Raw genomic sequence first — 22,440 nt, forward strand, 5'->3', positions numbered from 1 at the left:
TCTCTCCCTTAAACAAATCCTTTGCTCTATTAGATCTTCTGAGATCCCATTTATTTTTCACCTAGTTTATCAAAGTTTTCTTTTTAAAAATTCAAAATTGACACATTTTTAACAAAGCAGAGGCGTATTATTGATTTTATAGGTATATAGTTTTTTAAGTGTTCAGAATTTGAGTACAGTGGTGCCTTGCAAGACGAAATTAATTCGTTCCGCAAGTTTTTTCTTCTTGCGAGTTTTTCGTCTTGCGAAGCACGGTTTCCCATAGGAATGCATTGAAAATCAATTAATGTGTTCCTATGGAAACCGCTTGCCAGGCTGACGGTGCGGAGAAGGGCTTTTCTCCCCACCGCAATCCTTCAGGACAGGTATGGGAACAGAGGGGGGGCTTGCGGTGGGAGGAGGGTTTTTCTTCTTCACCGCCAACATTCAGAACAGCATTCTGAATGTTGGCGGTGGGAAGGAAAACCCTCTTCCCACTGCAAGTCTTCAGGACAGCCATCCAAAGGCTGGCGCGGGGAGAAGGGCTTTCTGCCCCACTGCCAGCCTTCGGAGCAGCCTTCCGAAGGCTGGCGCGGGGAGAAGGGCTTTTCTCCCCACCGCCAGCCTTCCGAGGAGCCTTCCGAAGGCTGGCGCGGGGAGAAGGGCTTTCCGCCCCACCGCCAGCCTTCGGAGGAGGTCCGAGGACAGTGGGGAAGACGCGCTGCGCTTCCCCGCTGTCCCGGAGATTTCCCTATGGGCTTTCGTCTTGCGAAGGAAGCCCATAGGGAAATTCGTTTTGCGAAGCGCCTCCAAAACGGAAAACCCTTTTGTCTAGCGGGTTTTCCGTCTTGCGGGGCACCACTGTATACAAATGGAAAGTTTATAAGATATTTCGTATACAGAAATTATAGTAATGAATAAGTTAAATTTATATATATATACATATATATATTTGCTTTCGTAGATTTTCACGGGTACAGGAATGCAGGTTTTGGTGTCTTCGGGTGTCTTCCCGTGTAAGAGTCGGGGTGTCTGTGCGACGTTTCGACGAGGTCTCACTCGTCATCTTCAGGCATATATATATATATGTATGTATGTATATGTATATATATATTTTTTTTCCTCTGTCCTTTTAAAAAATCAGAGTAAGAAACCCCAAAGTCCACCCTAATCCCCCAATGAAAAGGAACTATTCTTGTCCAAATTGCTTAGCAGATGCAATCTAATTAGTTGCTGCTACATATGGCCCAGAAAAGACTTTGAAAATTCGCCCATGGCTTTCCTTAGGGTAGATAAAACCATTATTTGCAAAGGAACTAGGACCATAAAACAACTCTGCTTTGTGTGCACGTGTGCAAGTATTTGTGGAATAAAATGGGGGTGCCTGAGAATGTCCCTTTTTATTTTCTCCCACAAGCTGCCTTTCCAACTCTAATGAGCAATTACAATCACACTTAGCAGTTAACAAGACTTCACATTTTGCAAAGTGCTATAAAAACATTTGCCAGTTACCTATCACAACATGCCTGGATGATAGGTACTTAATGAGAATCAAGTTACACGGGACAGGAGATAAATGTTAGCAAAGTTGTGTGCTGTTGCTTGAGCTGCAGGGGGTTGCCTCCTCTTGGGGAACAATCCTGCAACAGCTCTAGGGAGGTTCTGTTGGACAGAACAACGGGCTTCTGGGAGGAAGGGGACAGGAGATCGGGGGAAGCTCGGGAGTCATGGGCGGCATCACGCCATTTCCCAGTTTTTAAAAAACTCTTCACAGGTTGTGAAAGAAGGGCTTTGCACCTTTATACAATATGTATGTGTGCTTGTGTCTTTTGCCTCACCACCCCCACTACTGACTCCCTGTTGTTACTCAGCTTAAAAAAAAAAAAAAAAGTGTCCCTGGATTCATTGAAAAAAAATCTGGTGACCATAAATTAGGCCCCCGATTTGGCCAAGCCTTGCCCACTTGCTCTGCACCTTACACCATATCTAATCCAGGGAAAAGACAGAACTGGTCTACACTGACTGGCAACACACTAAAAGACTTCAAATAGAAGCATTTTCTAGCCCAACTTCGAGGTGCCGGGGACTGCACATGCAACCTGTCACGTTCCAAACAGGCTGCCTCCCTTCCCTGAATATTAATGAGACTGTATAGGTTATGTGAACGTTCATCGTTAAGATCATTGCTTGGTGAGATATGCGGGGTCTCACTTAGTCAGGCTCTGGGTATGCTGTCATTTTTCTAGGTTACAATGGATCATTACAGGCACAAAATGACATTTTGGCAATGCTGACTCATTCAACAGCTTTAGAGCAATTAAACATAAAGGGCATCTTCAGTCATTTTGTTTGCTTCCAACAGGCACAATTCTTTTGGAGCAAGATGTCATGGGCTGGTTGGACACAGAGGAATTATGGGAGAAACCAGCTGGGAAACCCCAAGGGAAAAAGGCTCTGAGCCTGGGGATTGGTGGTGGCACGATGATGAGTGGTCAGGGGGAGAAAATGGGGAAGAGGTATTGTAAGCTGAAGAGGTAGCAGGGCTTAGTGAGCCGGGAAAGTCTGTGGCAGAGAAAGTCCAGAATCAGAGGCACAAGCAGGAGAATGGAAGGAGGGAGGCCAAGAGACAGAGATGAGTCACGCTGGAGAAGAGTCATGAGGGTCTCCCCTTTGTGCTGTGACAAGCTCCTCTCTCCCCTGGTCTCCCAGAACCAGAAGAGACATGAAAAGGGTGGAGGGGACTGTGTCTGCATGCAGGCGCAGTCTCTGGTTCCCTGGAAAAGCCCTGGAGAGGTGGGGACTTAGGTGATAAGAGGCGGGGACTTTCAGTCTTGACAACTGATTTTCATAGAGGAAGACCACCAAGAATGAGCTGTTGTGCTCATTAGGCCTGACACTCAACCATGTCTGTGGCGATCATGTGTTTGCTAATAAAGTTAACTCCAACTCTGAACTGTGTGATTACTGACCAGTGTGCTCTTGTGACACAAGGGTGGGGAAACTCAGCCCCAGGGGCAAAGTCATGCCGCCCTCTTCCCAAACCACATTCCTCACCTCTGACAAGTAGCCCCTGAAAACCTGCCCACAAAGGAATTCACCTTTGGGCCAAAAAGAGTCCTCCACCTTTGTCCTGCTGGCACAGAGACGAGCAGTTGAAACCAATCAGTCATGTGTCTGTTTCAAGACAAGATTCCTGACCAAGTTCAATCCCCAGCATACCAAATTTGGGCTAGAAAAGACCCCTATCTAAAACCTTTCAGCACTGGTGAGTGTAGACCAGCTCCACCTTATAGCTGCCCGACACCTGACATTCTATATACGGCATCAGGGTAGAGTAGATGGGCAAGGCTTAGCCATAAGCCCTGTGGGTTGGAGGTTCTCCACTGCTGGTGCAGACAATACTAATTGGACCTGTAACTGGACTCTGCATACAGATCTCCCTGTGTTCTTTACAATGATCCTGAAAGCTGAGCCATCTTATTCCCATTTTACAGCTCACCACTGTCAATCTGGTTGACAGGGCTTTGGTGCCCCAAGTCTTCTGCATCCATGTTCCCAGCGAAGGCAAATACCAGGTGCAGGAGAGGTCCCCACCAGTACTACCAGAGTGCTCCGCAGTGTTCCCTGCTTTGAGTGCCACTTGCCTTCTTGCTTGTGGGGGCTTCGTCCGGGGTGGAGGACCTTGTCTGCACGCTCTTGTGCTGCACAATTTTCTTGGGCTCACCTGCCTTTTCCTTCCTCTCTGTTGCCAGCTCCTGCAGCTTCCCTCTGATGTTCCTGCACTCCAAAAAGGAAGAGGGGAAGGAGGAGGAGAAGTTGTTGCTAAAGGAGAATGATGGGTGGTGGAGACCAAAGGCAGATGTTAGCAAGCATCTAGTGAAGAGCAGAGGTTAAGAGGAAGCAGCAGAGTCAACCTACTGGCTGAACAAGCCCAGCAACATCTACTGGGTCTGGGACCAGCTTTCTATAGGCTTTTCCATCCCTTCTGACTCCACTTTTTAAAATTGAGATATCAAGAAGCTACAGCTGGGACCTTCCATCTGTACTCCCAAAGCTACCACCATCACCAAGAAAGTGTTTTCAAAACACATTGTTCTGGTGCGGCTGTATTTAGTGCAGGCCATCCAAGGGAGCCCCCCAAGGGAGAGCCAGTGTGGTGTAGTGGTTAAGAGCGGTAGACTCGTAATCTGGGGAACCAGGTTCGCGTCTCCGCTCCTCCACATGCAGCTGCTGGGTGACCTTGGGCCAGTCACACTTCTCTGAAGTCTCTCAGCCCCACTCACCTCACAGAGTGTTTGTTGTGGGGGAGGAGGGGAAAGGAGATTGCTAGCCACTTTGAGACTCCTTCAGGTGGTGATAAAGCGGGATATCAAATCCAGACTCCTCCTCCTCCCCCCCCCGCACTCGCAGCAATGGCCTCACACCAGAGATCAGGCTGGCATAGGGCTAAGAGTAATCAGGCTGGGACTGAGGAGACATGGGTTCAAATACTCTGCCACAAAACTTGCTGGGCGGCCCTGGGTTAGTCACTATCTCTCAGCCGAACCAACCTCATAGGGTTCTTGTGAGGGCAAGTCTGGGAGGGAACCATGAACGTTGCCTTGAGCTCCTTGGATGAAAAGTGTGATACAAATAACCCCCCTACCTTAATTCTTCACTTTGTGCTTTGAGGTCTGCATCTTTCTGGTCCACAAGCTTGGACATCTCAAAGAGTTTCTCTCGAAGCTGGTTGAGTTCATGGGCTTGGCTGTGGACAAGACGCCGTTTCTGCTCTAGCTCCATCTTCTGTTTTTCACTGAGTTCTCCTGCACAAAGGGAGTTCGGAGTGGTTTTGGGCTATCTTAGCTGTAGATCCTATAGATTTACACGCTGGCTGGGGCTGGTGGAAGTTGGAGGTCCAACATCTGGAGGGCCAGAAGTTTGCCACTCCTGATGCAGACACACACACCCAGGAGCAGGAAAGACAGAGATGATGAACTATGACCAAACTTTCAGTACCTTGGCCCAATACACCTAAGAGGGCTTCACTTCCTAGCCCTGACTTGGAAGAGGGGGATTGCACTGTGGGCTCCCACAATACTTTTCATTTTCTCTTTCCTCTGGAACATGCGACCGTTCACCTTCTGTTTTTGTGTTAACTTTGTGCAATGTTACACCTGCAGCGATTTTAACTCTAACCATGGTTAGTTTCAAACTTGGGTTTACAACCTGGGGATGCACACATTCTAGTGAGAACTGGATTAACATTGGTGTAGATGAAACACCAACAAAAAGGAAGAAAAAGGAAGCTCTGTGCATGATAAGGAAGGAGGAAGGATTGTGTGAGCTGATAGGTGCTCCCATTTTCTCCTAACCAAACTTTGGATATTAGAAACTTGGGCCTCCATGGGGGCATTTGTTCAATGTAGAAAGATCTTCTTTAAAAGCATCTCTGTGTCGCATTAGCACAGCAAAGGATCCTAGAGCCATTTACAGTGTTGGCTCTACCACAGAGGTGGGCAAGCTGCAGCTCTCCAGATGTTGCTGAACTCCAACTCCCATCAGGCCCAACATGCATGGCCAAAGCTAAAGGGCCGATGGGAGTTGGAGTCCAACAGTTTCTGGAGAGTCACAGGTTGCTCACCCCAACTCTGTAAATATGGAACTCCCTCTTCTCAAACACTTTCCAAACTGTAGGCACCTATGCATGCTTACCAACAAAGTAAAAGCAAAGCATCATAAACAAACAGCAACAGGGCCATCATGCACCATAAAAACTGGCACACATTATATACATGTATTTGCTGCAGCCCAGACAAAGGAAGACACTTTCCCAGTAGTATCTTTCTCTCTATTAGCAAGCAGAAATTTGATCTCTGATTGAACTGATCCACTGTCCCTTTCTATTAAGGTGTTCCAGTTTTTTAGTTCTTAACAGTGCAATCCTATGTTTGGCTGAGTTTCACAGGCCTTGCTCCCAGATAGGTATGGACAGAGCATTCTTGGTGCTATCTGGGTGTTTTAGACTATAACTCCCATCAGGTCCAGCCAGCTGGGAGTTGTAGTTGGAAAACATCTAATAGGCTCCAAGCTGAGGATAGGAGGGAAGGTGGTAAAAAACATATTAAGTTACGTGATGCCATTTTACAAACCAATCACATCAGACACCCTGGCTCTGGCTTCTGAGAGTTCCTTCTTTAACTCTGAAATGACAGCCTGGTTGGACACGATTTCATGCTTTGCAGCTGCTAATCCTTCCCTGAAGTTTGTGAAACAAAAATGAAGAAGCAAAAAATTCAGTCTGAATAACGCAGCTTGAGATGCTCATTCTTTATTTGATTATTTTAAAACCTTTTACGTCTATCATGAGGAAGATTATGAAAAAAACTCCCTCCAGTTTTTATGGGAGTCAATACGTATTTAGGGGGTACAAATGCAGATGGCTTTCATCAAAGGGGCTCATTAGCATACTGTCAAGTTATGCCACCAGAATGGGAGACTGATTAGACAAGCCTCAAAATATTATAATGCACTTTGGAAATATGACTCATTACCCCTGTTTAGAATTCTCACAAACATATATTGCTATTTCCAATACTTCCTTTTCCCACAGCTTTTGAGTAATTATGCTATAGAAAGCAGCAATAGGAAGCCGATAGGAAATTTAGTGACTTACTTCAGGAAAACATCAGACCCTTCCTGGCAAGGAACCTCTGGTGGATGAGCTGGCAACAACTTGCAAGATTCCCTCTGCATGTCTGAGGAAAAAGAGAGACACCCAAAAATATAAAAATATTCTGAGAAATGTAAGGTTTCACATCTGGATTATTATCCTGATGACTTCTCAAGAAGAGAATGGCAAACAGCAGAGTAATAAAACCATACAATTAAAAAAAACACTATTTAAAACATTTTAAAAAGAAATCGAAAGCATTAAGAGAACATTTAAATCTGTCTGGAGTTCAACAATAGGCTTTTTTGATCAGTAAACTATTCAGATTAATCAGTTGTCCCTAAGATGGTTAGATACTCTCAGGATCGTTTTTCAGACTACAACTCACATCATCCCCGTGTTTGCTGGGGGTAAAGAGAGTCGTAGTCCAAAACATCTGGAGGCCGCTAGCTTAGAAAAGGCTGATTTAAATAAACAGTTAATTGTTTACTCAGTTAGGGTAACTGATTAAAAAATTTTGATTTAAGAAAAAAGTCACCCCTTGAGTTAATCAATCAGCAGGTTATTTTAGAAAACTTCAGTGCAGTTTGTTGGCGTGAACTGGCCCCAAGTATGACAGGATATGCCAAGGGCGCCAGACAAGAGCATTCTGTTTTCTCTGCTGACCTTCTATTTGCTTCTGAAGCTTTGCATTTTCCTCCTTTGCCGCCTTCAGCTTCTGGACAGCTTCCACAAATTTGTCTTCCAAGTCCACTATTGTCTTTGAGTGTTGCTTGATCTGTTCCTTATATTCTGTTATCTCCTCCTGATGCTTCTGCTTCTGCATCTCATTCTCATTCTCAATGCTCTTCAGACGTTTCTCCCAGATGGTTAGCTTCTCTTCTGCCACTGTCTAAAAACGAGCAAACCCCCAAACAGAACTCATTCATTTTGCTCAGCACATGGGTGACTTTTTCAGATAAAGCCATTGTCAAGGGTGCTAGGAGAAAATCAAACCAGCAAACCTTCATGTTTAGTTATTTATTTGTTCAATTTGCATCTTGTCCTTCATCAGTTTCCTTCTCCCCAGGGTGTGTTATTCTTAACAAATTTTGGGGGCAGTTGGGAGGGAGGAGATTATGATTCACTTGAATTAGAAAACTTTCTTAATACAGCACTTAAATCAGTAACTGGTTTATCTCAGAGACATGCTTTGAGATGTGGGAGGTGGATGAGCCCAGACCTTAATTTCCAACCCTCCAAAATGGCCTTTCACAAATCTCCCATTCCAGCAGCTGCTGTCTTTCACCTCCAAGTTGAAAACGTGGGAGCAGCTGTCACTCCTCAAAGGGCCAAATCTGGGGCCAGGAGTTTCTAGCTGCTGAACCCTCAAGCAGAATTGCTTGCACTCCTCTGTCACCAGTTACCTTTCTTCTTGTAGCCTCTTCTAGGCTCTCCAGAGCCTTCTTTATCTTGGCATTTAGAGCTTCTTCTGATTTTGTTTTAAGTTCAATTACCTGTAAAGAACATATTAGCAATAAGTGAGAAGACAGAACCCAGGCTTCAGAGAATGGAGTGTGGTTTATCTTAGTTAAAAGCCTGGCAGACCAGCGTTTAACTTGCCAATAACTGTGCTGCAGGAAATCAGACACCAGGAAGAGTCTGGATTAGAGGACTTCAGATGAGAATGGCGGGGTGGGGAAGCAATGATGACGACCCTTTATTTTATCCCTCTTTCAATTCTAACTTAGTCCACATATATTGCCATGCTATGGCAAAGGAGAACATGCTTCAAAGCTTACTAACTGGTATTTTGCATTTATATCCCACCTTTTACTCAATGCAGCATATCTAGTTCTCCACTGCAGCCTCACAAAGAGCCTTGGAAGACAGGGAAGGTTGAGAGACAGTGACTGGTGCATCATCAGCCAAGTGAGCTTCATGGCCAAGTAGGGACTAGAAATCTGGGCTGCCAGCATCCTAGTCAAGAGCTCAGTTTGCCTCCCTCCTCCTCCTCCTCTGTGATCTGACTCCCTTTGAGACGCACTGTCTCAGACATCCAGATTACTTGTGCTTGCCCTGCAAATGAGGATCAGAAGCCACATTCAAACCATAATGCCCATTGTAGTGGAGAGAGCAACACAGACCATACTTGGCTTTGAATCAACGTAGTGGAATGGTCAGAGTGTCAAGTTATGGCTGGGTAGACCTAGGTATGAAACTCCCGCTCAGCCACTTGGTAACCTTGAGGCACCCATGCCTTCTCAGCCTAGTCTAGCTCCAAGGTTTTTTTTTTTTGTTTTGTTTGTCTGTTTCTTTCTTTGTTTGTTTTTGAGAGGGCAAACTGTGGAGGTGAAGGGAGGCAAGAACCATGTACTCTGTCTTTAGTTCCTTAGAAGAATGGTGTGATACAAAAGTGGAAAAGGACCTATGGTTATTAAGTATCTTAATGTAGGAAGAAGTGCTTCCTTTGAACACTCAAAATGCACACTATAAATATTTATCTCTCTAGCTGTCTGCTAGAGGAGATTGTGAGATGGCAATGAGGAGGCAGGCCCACAGATTTCTACATACCTCAGCTGATCGTTTCATCTGAGCTTCCAAATCTCGGACCTTTTTCTTTTCTTCATCAATGGCCTCCTTTAATTTTGCTTCCTCCAGGGCAGCCAGCCCCTCCAGAACCTGGGAAAGTAATTTAATTCTTCTTGTTAACATCGTTAAAGCAAACGAAGGAAATTTGCTAGGCAGAAACAGCTTGGTGACAGATGAACAAATGTTAAGTTAACATTCTGGTGGGAGAGGCCCTTAAAAAATAATTAGCTGCATTGGGCACAGCATTGGGGGAGGGGGGAGTTACAAAATACCAAGCATATGAGCTACTGAGGTGTACGCTCACAGCATGATTGGACGGAGGACCAGAATTAATAAGATACCAGTTCCAAAGGGGGTAGACTTAGGTAATTGCATTTTTGTATTGTTGTTGTTGTTACTACTATTACTATTGTTATTACTTTGTGATGCCGCAACAACTGACCTGCCTTGCTCTGTGGGCTCCTCCCTGATAGCAGATCAGGGCATCTTGTTCCACCTTTTTCAGTTCTTACTATGTAGGCCTAGTATGTCCCCATTGCCACTTCCATTTAGAAGGTGGGTTCAAACACTTTTTAAAACACCCCTAAGCTTTCTTTGTACCTTCTCATTCTCCTGAAGTTCTCGCTCTCTGTCTCGAAATCGCTCCTCAAGTTTTTCTTTCAGTTCATTTAGCTTCTCCTGCAGGAGGGAATCCTGAGACATCTCTGCCATCTTTAGCTGGTTCTAGAGCAAAAGAGTCAGACCGTCAGGCCTGCTTTGGGCTACTGGCCTCAGCCAGAGAAGCTCACTTCAGGGAAAACACCTTTTACCTGCAGCGTCTGGAGTTTGGCCATGGTCTCATGGTGTTTGCCCAGCAGCTTCTTCATGTAGGAAGCCATTCCTGACAAAGACAGACAAGCATGATAACAGAAGGGAGTGACCAGGCTTCATCTCTCTCCTCTGTTTCCTGGAAAATTCCTTTCTTTAGCCAGGTTTCCTTAAACGGAGCTCATTCTGGTGCAGCAGTGAAAAACAGACTAGGGCAGGACTAGGGATCCTGCAGCCCTCCAGAAGTTGACGGACTCCAACTCCCATCAGCCTCACAGGGTTGTTGTGAGAATGAAATGGGGTGGGTGGGATCATGAACACTGGCCTGTGCTCATTGTAGGAAGTTCAGGATTGAAAGGGGTGTGTGCTCACACATGTATGTGTGTATATACATAATGTCATTGCCTTCTACCTGGACAACTAATCTTTCTCTTTCCTGGATTACATGTTCCATTTTCAGGATCAAAAAACACATGGCTGGAACTCCCACTGTCTTTTTATTTTACAAAAAGCAGCTATAGCAGGTTCTGTTTATTTGTTTAGGAATCTATAAACTGCAGTTCTGCCAGAAATGGCACACAAAGCAGTGTAAAATTCTAAAAACTAAAAGTACAATTTTTATGGTTATGCTTAATAACTTATCAACCATCATAAACTGTTGGCAGGTGGTGGGGCGGATCATGGTTACAATGCAGGTGCTGGATTTTGGTTATGATGAGGGAAGAGGGTACTTTGGCTGGGGCAGTGAACCTAGGGCAGCATTGCACTCTCACTTAGGGTCCTACAGTATGATTAATGTGTACAGAAAATGTAAGAGAGGCAAGGGAACCTTTTTCAGAGTCAGACACATCAAGCCCCACATCCCGAAGGAGACATTCCACTGCATCCACCCAGCCCAGCAAACTGCAGAGGACTCCGACTGTTGAGGTCTGGACTCCCAAGGCAGGCGGGGTCAGGCACAGATTCTGGAGATTGCAGATCTCTTTCTTCAAGCTGCTGCTGCAATAAGAGGTTCCCAAGAAATCCTGGCAAGAAAACAGGGAAGAGAAGAAGCAAACCCACACAGACATGAGTGTGGGTCATTCTTATCTTGAAGCAGCAGTGAAGACTCATTTCCCCACATAATATTCTCGGCTGTTTATGTAACAGCTAGTTTCTCTAGCAATAAATCATTTGGTGTTGTGTTTCAACAGCCCTCATCTTCCTGTTACAAGGAAGGAATTCAGAAAAGATAACAATCCCCCCAAGTCATCTCTCAACACTCCAGAGCAATTACCCAAGCCAATTATTTTTCTTTCTTAAAAAAAAGTAATCCCCAAGTATAAGCCTGATGAACTGGATACTGGAAGGCACACAGACAGATTCTTTTAGGGAGTTGTTTTAGCAATCTGGACTGGACTTATTTAGATGACCAGTGGAGCCTTTTTCATGACAGCGATGGGTGGGGCCAGAGGAACAAAATGGGCGGAGCAACAGGTGCAATTCTTTCCTCTGTACAACTGGCTTCATCCTGGTGGTACAAATGTCAGAGGTTTTTACATCCATGCATTTTCTGATCAAGCAAACCAGTGACACTACTGCAGTTCAGGGACACTTCCAACTAGGCAAAAGTTTTCAAGGAGGGCATGGAGCAGGAGCGGTGAGCGGTAGGGCCTGGGAAGAGTCCTGTGGACCAGGCAGAGGACTGGAGGGCAGGATGTGGCCCCTGGCCCTGAGCATTCCTGCCCCTGCTGCAGACCAGTCCTGTGCAATCTGCATGTGTAGAATTCCACCATAACTCATCTAAACAAAATGAGAAAGCTAATATCTTATAAAGATGTGTCTAAAGGCATTACCTGAAGTCCATCCAACGCTTTCTTCAACAGCTCAACGTTTTCAGACACTTCCTCAATTTCAGAGTTCTTGGCAAGTAACTCCTCTTTCAGCAGTGCCTCCCTTTGGCAATACTCTTCACTGGTCACCTGGATTTCTTCTATCTTCTCAACAATCTGATATGTGTGGGTTAACAAATAAAAAGTCAGTATATATTATTTATCTGCTCACTCCTGGGTTTTATGCTTCACTTCCCACCTGAAATACATTTGAATATTTATTTCCTCATAAAAAAGTAAAGCTGCGTGTTGAAAGCACATGTCCCCACCCCCTGTTTTGCTCAAAATTCACCTCTTGTATCAGTACAACAATAATGGAATCTGGTGAATTCTCATCATACACCTCCACCCCATAAGGCTCTCTCGCTCTGTGTGAGTGTGTGTGTATGTTTGTGTTGTGTGATGCTCTTAATCAGGGCTGGCCTGCTGGGGGACCTTTCAGTGGTCCCCTATGGCTTGCAGGCACAGCTTGCATCCACCAAGAGTTGTGTGTTCTGTATCGTGGGTCCAATTTTTGGAACTCCCTTCCAGGTGAGGTCAGACAGGCCTCTTTCCTACGCAACTTCCAGCACCTATGGAAGGCATTTCAACTGAGGTTCAATTTTATAGTTTTAACTTATTTTGTGTAGTGTATCTTTGTAAGCCGCTTAGGGACTCTTGTATTTCAGAGGTATATAAATCATTTAGGGTTGTTTTTATGGTGCCCATGGCATGGCAAGGAATTCAACAAAGGTGGTGGGCAACAGCATGGTCCACAGCACAACATTCATCTTCCTGTGTTTAACGGACAAAGATCTTACCTGCTGATCTGTTAGCGCCTTCTCTGGAAGTTGTGAAAAGAGAGCTTCGGTAAGTTGGTGTCTAAAGCGCTGTGCCTAACGGCAGAAAACCAAGAGTGAAAAAATGTTGATGGTAAAACTTAACTGACAGCAGGGACCACCCCCTTCCATCACAGAATGGTAGAGTTGGAAGAGACCCCAAGGGTCATCTAGTCCAACCCCCTGCAAGACAGGAATCTCAGCTCAAGAATCCCTGACAGCTAGCCATCCAACCTCTGCTTAAAAACGTCCAGTGAGTGCACTAGCTTCCTTGCTGAGAAATACGGTGGGTTTGAAAAGCAACTAGGAATCTTGTGGTACCCAAAACATTTTCTTATTGTATACATTTTAATGGACCAGAATCCACTTGATCATTCAAACAAGCAAGCCACACTTTGGCTAATTTAACCATGTGCAAACCAGGACACCATAACTGATGTTTCAGCTGCCCCTACCTGAGTTGCTGCCAGATCCAGATCCGACTTAATGAGGCGCTCCCTGCGCCCCATTTCTTGTAACTGCTGGGATCGCCTCTCACACTCTTTTTTCAGGTCCCCTTCAGCCTGAAACAGGGAAAGTCTGGGGATAGCAAGGCTGTACAAAAATAGGGTGGGGGCCAGAGGGAGGGCAGACTTCAGGCTTACTGCATCTGCTTTGCTTCTCATAAGGAATGCAAGACCTACCAGCCAGACCAAACTGCAAAAGATACAAAAGCAAAGGACAAGATGCGTCTCTCCCAGTTAGCTTTTCAGTAGCCTAATTTAGGTGCAAAAAACTGCTTTGTTCTTGCCATTGCTAAAACAATTTGGAGTCAGAAACCCCTTGCAAACTACCCCAAAATCTACCAGTAGATCACGTTCTATCTACTGCCCACTCTTGGTGTAAGTGAGTCATAGTGCTGCTTCCTTTTCACAAGTATCGTAGCTAATTCCTTCCAACTCTTTGATACAACAAATCTATGATCAATGTAATCCTCTATGGTTAGTGTGTTTGACTGGAATGTGCCATTCTGGACTGGGCAGTCTTTGACTAGATGTGAACATTTTACCTGTGGTTACTTTGCCATCTAGTGGCGAGATAGGATATGCACAGAAAGGCCACTTTCACCAATGCTCTTAATGATGTGTGTGTATTTTATTTTTCTGTTTGCTGCCCTGGACTCTTTTGGGTGGACCCATGGAACAGAAATTTAAATAATGGTAATAACACTGATTTATTTTTATTTTTACAGGAGGGATGTGAGGCTGGTACCCTCACTCTCAGAACTCCTGTATTAGAAGCTACCCTCAAGGAAAACTGTGAAGAAAATAGCCATTTACCTTTGTTTTTTCAGCAAGTTTGTTGGTTAACATTCCGTGCTCCGTGCGGAACTTATTTATGTCTTCTTTGTATCTCTTCACCTGTAGCTCCAGCTCACTGATTTGCTGTATGCACCAGAGGGAAGTGGGGAGGATCAGTTGTAGAAAACCACACCAACCTTTATCCCAAGGATTTTTTTTAGTACAGTGGTGCCTCGCAAGACGAAATTAATCCGTTCCGCGAGTCTCTTCGTCTTGCGGTTTTTTCGTCTTGCGAAGCACGGCTATTAGCGGCTTAGCGGCTATTAACGGCTTAGCAGCTTTAAGAAAAAGGAAACAAACTCGCAAGAACTCGCAAGACGAAACGTCTTGTGAAGCAAGCCCATAGGGAAATTCGTCTTGCGGAACGACTCAAAAAATGGAAAACTCTTTCGTCTTGCGCGTTTTTTTGTCTTGCGAGGCATTCGTCTTGCAAGGTACCACTGTATGTAAGAAACACAAGCAGAGGTCCTCTGAGCTACAGGTGGTAAGAAATTCTAGCGGACTGTGGTCACAGCTTCCATCCTTATTCAAAGCAGAACTGATGCCTCTCAGGCAGTTAATGTGGTTAGTTGCTGACCGGATCCGATTTCTATTCCAGCCATATTTAAACATGTAATACTTAAGCCACGCCTTCTAATATTGAACACGACTGGTGTGTGCTGAGAGGAACTGCAGCCGAAATAGAACCACTAAAGAACAAGAAGGAAGGGCAGCCTGCTTGGGGGAGCCTCAAGGTTTGCAGAAGTGCAATCTAAAGGTAGATGCGAAAGGAGCAACCTCACTTCCCCCGAGAAAAATGACATTTGAGCACGCACAGCAGCCACAAAAGACTCTATCTAAAATCAGTCCTACTTATGAGTAAGACTCATTGAAATTAATGGACATTAAAGTATTTCAATGGGCTTACTCTGCAAAAAACTTAAATGTAGTCAACTAAAAACTACTCAAAATCAGACCCACTGAAATTAATGGACCTAAATCAGACATGCATGTTAATTGCAATGGGTATACTCTGAGTAGGGACGCGGGTGGCGCTGTGGGTTAAACCACAGAGCCTAGGGCTTGCCGATCAGAAGGTCAGCAATTCGAATCCCCGTGACGGGGTGAGCTCTCGTTGCTCGGTCCCTGCTCCTGCCAACCTAGCAGTTCGAAAGCACGCAGTGTAAGTAGATAAATAGGTACCGCTCTGGCGGGAAGGTAAACGGTAAACGGCGTTTCTATGCACTGCTCTGGTTTCACCAGAAGCAGCTTAGTCATGCTGGCCACATGACCCGGAAGCTGTACGCCGGCTCCCTCGGCCAATAAAGCGAGATGAGTGCCGCAACCCGAGTCGTCCACGACTGGACCTAACGGTCAGGGGTCCCTTTACCTTTATATTCTGGGTAGGAGTAGCCCTGATTCAGCCTAGAATGTTTACTCCAGTTGGAAAAGGAAAATAGAAAGTTTAGGGCGGGGGCAGAGAAATGGGATAGAGTTTCCTAGAAGAGAATGAGGCTGGAATGCTCAAGAGGAGCACTCCAGCTAGGAGGAAAGCACACAGTGCAAGACAGGTGCTGCAGCCCCCCATTTGCAATAGGCAATCTTAAAACTAATAAAGGGTTAAACTGCTAGCGAATCCATCTATCATTCTAAGTCTGCATGGGTGTTATATTCATGAAAAAATGTTAAGTAAACTGAAGGCTAACTCACATTCTGATAAGCATTTACTTCTCTCTCTCTGAATTCACGCTTCATTTCCTCTTTAATCCTAGCACACTGCAATGAACAGCAACAAAGGAAAACATGATCAAGCAAGAGAGGCATTACCATGTTCATAGGGGCGCTTCTGGTATATAGTAGGGTGCCTTATTCCCATCTGGAAGTTCAAATTTCACAACAAATAATGTTTTGTTGTTGTTGTTTTTTAAAAAAACATACCCCCCCAAAGCAAAATATCAATTCTAAATGCAGGCGCCTTCATCCAGCTCTCTGATTATTAAAGACTTCTGCAAGAGTTTTACAGCAAAGGAAGAAAAAGCAAAAAAGCCATGAGCACTTAATCTGAGCAAGAACGACACAGATTAAAAAATGTCAGCTATATTGCCAGTCAAAGCCAGCTTGCTTTGGGAGAAGCAGGAGAAGACCTTTTCTTTGGCACTTAAAACATAAGGTATCCTGGACTGTGATCACTTATGCACAGTAGTCCATGTGTTGGTAGTATCAAGACTTGATTACTGCAATGTGCTTTATATGGGGCTTCCCTTAGGCCTGGTCCAGAATTCTCAGCATGGCAAGTAACTTTCCAACAGCATTTAATACCTGTGCTGCAGGAACTGCACTGGCTGCCTATATAGTACCTGTCCAGGTTCAAAGTTTCACAACTGGTGTACAAAGCCATAAACGACTTGAGTCAGAGGACCTTAAAGAGCACCTCACCCCCTTTTAGGCTGAGCAGAGCCCTGAGATTTTGGGTAGTGGCTCATGTCCCAGAAATCAAATCTCTTTATATTTCGAAGGTATTGTTCAACGAAGTCACCAAGCAAAGTCACCAGTGAAGGTGAGGCAGATGCTGACACTGCATGGTTTTTCGCATGCTGCAAAAACATTTTTATTTCAGCAAGAATTTCCAGAACACTGATTTCATCTAGCCACTTTTAATGCTCCTCTGTTGTATTTATGGTGTATGTTATTCTGTATTTCTATAGCTCACTATCCTTGCTTTGTACCCCAAATATTTTTGCCCTTGTGTCCCTGAACTTTGATAGTGCTTCTTGCTTGCCTGGACAGAGGATAGAGAGAGGTGTGCGAGTGAGTGTAGAAACTAGCCTGATACACAAAAGTAAAGTTCACATTCGTCAATGTGCCCACTTTTGTCTCTGGGCCAACACTGGCATGCGGCGCTTAGAAGGTTTCCCAGAAGAGAATGTGGTCCTCAGAATGAAAAAGGCTTTTCAAATATCGTGAGATTAAAACCAATAGATGATTTCCATATTTTTAATTTCCAGCATTATATGGAAACTATGTGGTCTTCCCATCCCAGATTTCTTTTGTAACAAGTGTCCCCTCGGCCATAACTTTTGACAAAGCAATGAGTTTATTGCTTGTGATATGCTTGTGATATGTGGCCAATATCCAGGGAGTTTATAATGTTCATGCCCATTTCTAAGAGCCCAGTAGCACCTGAAAGACTAACAAATTTATGTGGCGCAAGAAGACTCTCTTGCTATTTTGGAAGCAACAAAATAACATGGCTGCCCCCTCTAGAAAGTGTTTCTGGTTTTGATATACTTGATTTTATCAAGCAACAGGACCAAAGGATGCAAAGTTTGCAAAGCCTGTATTTAAGGGAGGTGATTTTCTTTTTAGTCATTTTTTGGTTTTGTTTACATGCTGGCTGCAAGCCACCCTGGACATCCTGTTGGGAAAGGTGACCCTTCTCTGATTTATTTACGTAGTTTATATTTATTCCATATTTCAGAGAAAGCTCTGAGCAGTTTACAGCACCATAAAAATAACACCAAAGGTTTTTTTTAAATGCACACCCACCCACACCCACACACCACAACCCTACATTTTGAAGCCACGGCACAACAATTAGGTATGCAATAAAATATAAAATAAAATAAAATAAACCAGCCAACTTATAGGGACCATATTAACTACTAGCAGAGCCAAAATACAGAAACACAACAGAGACAATCAGAGCTACGCATCAAGTATACAAGCATGTATTTGTAGGTGGCAGTAGCTTTCTCACATGCAAGCTAAAGAAGAGCTTAGCTGCTGGATCAAGACACAGACTCATCTAGTCTATAGAGTCCTCACAGTGGCCAACCAGATGCCCCAAAGGGAAGCCTACAAGCAGGTCTTGAGCGCAGCAGTGCTGTCACCACTTGCAATTCCCAGCTATCTCCCATAAATCCAAACACAGTTTTCAACCAATGGGATAAAAAGCAGCCTGGCCTGCTCCTCTGCCTTGAAACAGCTGCCTGGTCTGCAACAATCCACAGGCCGTTTTCAGGGAAGTGCTACTCTCAGCAGCAGACCAGCTGTTTAAAGGAACAGGGTAAAGGTAAAGGTAAAGGTACCCCTGCCCGAACGGGCCAGTCTTGACAGACTCTGGGGTTTGTGCGCCCATCTCACATCTATTGGCCGGGGGCCAGCGCTGTCCGAAGACACTTCCGGGTCACGTGGCCAGCGTGACAAAGCTGCATCTGGCGAGCCAGCGCAGCACACGGAACGCCGTTTACCTTCCCGCTGGTAAGCGGTACCTATTTATCTACTTGCACCCGGGGGTGCTTTCGAACTGCTAGGTTGGCAGGCGCTGGGACCGAACGACGGGAGCGCACCCCGCCGCGGGGATTCGAACTGCCGACCTTTCGATCGGCAAGCCCTAGGCGCTGAGGCTTTAACCCACAGCGCCACCCGCGTCCCTCCGGGACAGATGGGTAAAAGGAACAGGGACAGATGGGTAAAAAAGTTGGCAAGCAAATTCAGACCAGGGTGCATGTGTACTGTGGACCAGGCGATAAACAAGCCAAGTGCCAAAGGAAGGACTAGTAGTAGCTCCTTGAAAACAGGTGAGATAATGGCAAAATGAAAAGAACGCCCCAAACACAAAACATACATTTACATGGGAGTACTTTGATTGCAGGAATGCAGCCCTGGGCCATATTCATTCAAAACATTTGTTTAGAATTAACCTTGCCAGCTGGAAACCAAAGCACCACACAACTCACAGTGAATGGTTTCATTGTCTTCCATTTTCAGTAGAGTATGGGAGTGACTGGGTGGATGGTGTCTTTGTGTGGATTGGTGGATGATTGATACTGCATGAGCAGGACGTACCATATGATTTTTGTAAATGCATGGCAGAGTTTGGATGAGAGGTGTGATGGGGTTAGTGATGCATATTTTGAATCATGCTTTGCCTTTGGCAAGACAGAGGCTGAAGAAGCAAGAGGTCCCTGCTAAGGCGCTTTCAAAATGTGATGGGGGATTTTATTGTTTTACATTACATTACATTACATTGCATTACATCTTTGTATTATATCTTGTTTTCCTGTTTCATTCCACCACCACCACCCCTTATATATCAGTTGCGAGGAACAGCTGGCCCTCCAAATGTTGCTGAACTACAACTCCCATCAGTCCCAGCAAACATGTCCAATGGCCAGGCATGACCAAATGTTCCCCACCTCTGAGATAGATAGATAGATAGAGATATATGGGTGGGTGTATAGACAGATTGTGTATGTGTTCTTGTGTAAACCACCAATAGACTGCCTTAGGGTTAAGTGTATAAATAATATGAATACATAGATAAAACAAGTCAGCCCAAAAGCATCTGAATCAGTATTTTTAACTGAAACTAATTGAAACAGAGGGTGGCAGCATCCACACTGCCTTTTGCTCATGCCTAGAAAACTGGTTCTGCGTGTTTGGAGCGGAAGCTGGCTGTGCACCATGCCGGCTGTCTACAGTTTGTGATGGTGTGTGTTTTAAATAAGGAGTTGAGCACTGGAATAAACTTCCAAATTGCATTTGAATTAATGTTTATAAAATTGCAAGTAGTTTGCCTGAAGTGGAGGTGGGGATGGGTGGGGGACGAAATGCATCACACCTGGCATATTTGGGCAGCTGCCAGGGCCCACGAGCCCCAGCAGAGCTCGCCAGGGCTGGTATCCCCTTGCCTTGGCTGCTGCTTATGGTGCTGGCGCTGGCAGTGCTACAGCCTCCAGTCACCCCCTCCCTTCAAAAAGCATGACCTGCTGCAGTGCAGCCTCTGTTAGGAGCCAGGTGACGGCTCAGCTCTTGACTTGATGCCATGCTAAAATTCCAACAATGCAATGCCCAGATTAGCAATGAGCTGTGGAGGTTGTAGCACATGAGTCCTGAGCACTAAGTGGAGCAGAAGCTGCTCAGCTCATAACAGTAGCTATACCATGCTGGGTAAACCCATCTAGAGAGTGACAGGCAACCACAGTTGTGCCAGGGGAGGGCAGGTGGTGGTGGACACCAGCAGCAATGGTGGTATTGGATGGCAGTGGGGAACTAATGATTCAGGGGCTTCCTGATTGCTGATGCTAGGTGTGAGTGGGTGTCCAGCTGGTAAATATGTACTCAAGCCTGGTGCCAGTCCTGCAACCCAGTTAGTATTTGATTTGCAAAGGTCGTGAGAAGCCATGTTTACTTATGGGGCAAGTAAAATGCAGGGAGGTATCTTCTGAAGGTACAACAGTGTGAAGGGACTTTCAAAAACACGTTGCAATACCATGTTGAGAAAGTCAGGTATTCCATTAGGCATGAAGATCTCTTTGGATCTTAGCCATTTCCTGTGACAGTAATGATCAGGAGATTTATTGGCTTAAAAAATACATCCCCCAAGTATCAAATCACTGCAGGAGTACTAGTGAAAAATAGATGCAGGAGAGGTACAGACCTTTGTGCAAAAGTGAAGGTTTGTAAGAGCACTCATTAGTTAAGAACGTTACAAAAGACTGGGATAGAATCAGCAATGCATGAAGCAGCACAAGTCAAACCTACAGTTCTTAGAAAGGGCTTTGATTAGTCAGAGATGCACAACTAACTCTTTTAAATGTCCCTTTGCCTATTCTTTTAAAATGCTACAGGGGGGCATGATTTGGTTAAAATTGGAACTAGGGGCTGAGACTGTGTAGTTCATAAGAGGTCGCCTAACACCTACCCTGCCCCAGAATTTAAATACTCTGAAAGGGAGCCTTATTGTTACAAAGGCAGGCATCCAACATAAAGAGACTTGCATGGTTTTCAAAGACACACATAAGAATCAGGAATGATAATAGAAGTGGAAGTGCATTAATGAGTCACAGTGGAAATCAAGAGCCAGACTAATTCAAGAACCAACCTGAAAGCGAGCATGGGAGGCACAGCATCGCGCACCGATGGAAAGAAGGTAGAAAGAATGACCCATGAAGCACAAAATGGCAACCAGGTGGCCTTTCCTGGTTACTCCAGAGCAAGGAAGAGCAGTAGGAGGCCATGAGGCTGCATAGCAGGCTGTGCAGAGGGGTTGGTTCTACTGCATCACCTGACTCTCTAGGGAGTTCTGAGGGATGGTCAGCAAATACCTACAGCTCCCTCTACAGTGAGCGGAGCCAGTCTACAGGTGTCACAGGTCTTGAGCTGGGGGTTCCTGGCAACTCCGTGCAAAACACTACTCCAGGGGTGGGGAACCTCAGGAACCAAATGCAACCCTCTGTATCTGGATAACTCTCCCTTAAGCCACACTCTTCACTGGCTCTGCTTTTCTTTACTTTTCTTTTCTGGAATGTGTCCTTGAGCTCTAATCATGCACTTTGTCAACGTTAATCCAATATTCCTACAATTTAGTTATTCAAAAGGGAAGAACATAATGGACGGGTGTGTGCATTGTGTGGGGTAGAACCCCACATACTGGAATCCAAGCAGGGTTTTCAAAAACATGATTATTCACCTGGGCAGAAACCTGGGCAAGCTGGTTATCCTTCTCCCTGCTTTCTCTCCTAAACTTCTCCACCTCTATTTTCAATTGCTGGATGTTATGATCCTTTGATGTAATGTCTTTTTGCAAACTGGTCACCAGTCCTGCGGGAAGAAATAATAAGGCATAGATTATTTTTTTTTAAAAAAGCTTCATAATGATGTCTTAAAGAATATTAATGAAATAAATAAATAACCTGCTCAGAGGAGACTCATTGAAATGAGTAGACTTCACTTAGTGATGTTCATAAATCAAAGTGGTTCTACTCTGAGTAGGATTAATGCTGGTTACAACGCTACAGGTTCTTCTGGATGACTGCAAAAAGGAAGCCCTTAAAAGCCAATTTGAGCTTCCCAAATATAAGGCAGCGAGGGAAAGATGTGAGCCAAGCTGTACAAAATAAGGAGCAACTGATCCCAAAGTTATTGCTGACTGGACAAAGCACACCTGTTGTAAGAGAATAGCTCTTCTTCAGCGCCTCAGTTTCTTGCTTCCAGTGTGCAATCTGTAGGTCTCGTTCAGAAAGGGAATGGTACAACACTTCACTCGTGTTACTCTGCAAGTTGCAAACCTATTGCAAACATGATTATGGAAACAAAAGATAGAACACAGCCAGTTCACACCAATTTGGATTCCATTGTGCATTTCTATAGCACCAATTCAGACAAGAAAACCCCTGTGACGCAGGCATGCAGAGTGATCCGACAGTTACATTACACTGGGCGGGAAGTCTGGAGAAGACAGGATCTGTGCAGCTCCACAAAGCCAAGTCAAAGGGAGATGGCACTCTCACTGTGGCAAGTGACTGTGGCCCCTGGTCAGGCATTTCAGGCATCACAGCAGTGTAGTTGCAATGGGCATTAATGCTGCTGCAGAACTGTTTCATTTCCTCCTCATTCATTCATTACCTTCTAGAGCAGAG

General features: G+C 45.0%; 1 protein-coding gene across 5 annotated transcripts in view; it reads right to left on the minus strand.

The window, feature by feature from the left end:
• Positions 1–22,440, minus strand: part of FHAD1 (forkhead associated phosphopeptide binding domain 1) — a 37,894-nt gene that overhangs the window by 7,258 nt on the left and 8,196 nt on the right. For all 5 annotated transcript variants that reach the window (XM_082229826.1, XM_082229827.1, XM_082229828.1 and 2 more), the window contains exons 7-23: positions 21,966–22,089; positions 21,492–21,622; positions 15,728–15,793; positions 14,018–14,122; positions 13,154–13,261; positions 12,681–12,755; positions 11,845–11,997; positions 10,839–11,034; positions 10,012–10,082; positions 9,803–9,925; positions 9,185–9,292; positions 8,038–8,127; positions 7,298–7,523; positions 6,635–6,716; positions 6,111–6,217; positions 4,625–4,784; positions 3,624–3,756 (exon numbers count right to left, since the gene is read on the minus strand). In XM_082229826.1, the coding sequence (XP_082085952.1) occupies positions 3,624–3,756; positions 4,625–4,784; positions 6,111–6,217; positions 6,635–6,716; positions 7,298–7,523; positions 8,038–8,127; positions 9,185–9,292; positions 9,803–9,925; positions 10,012–10,082; positions 10,839–11,034; positions 11,845–11,997; positions 12,681–12,755; positions 13,154–13,261; positions 14,018–14,122; positions 15,728–15,793; positions 21,492–21,622; positions 21,966–22,089 (2,058 nt within the window). The remainder of the gene's footprint in view (positions 1–3,623; positions 3,757–4,624; positions 4,785–6,110; positions 6,218–6,634; positions 6,717–7,297; positions 7,524–8,037; positions 8,128–9,184; positions 9,293–9,802; positions 9,926–10,011; positions 10,083–10,838; positions 11,035–11,844; positions 11,998–12,680; positions 12,756–13,153; positions 13,262–14,017; positions 14,123–15,727; positions 15,794–21,491; positions 21,623–21,965; positions 22,090–22,440) is intronic.

The sequence above is a fragment of the Podarcis vaucheri genome (genome assembly GCF_965113315.1).
Source record: "Podarcis vaucheri genome assembly, chromosome: 7".
NCBI lineage: Eukaryota > Metazoa > Chordata > Lepidosauria > Squamata > Lacertidae > Podarcis > Podarcis vaucheri.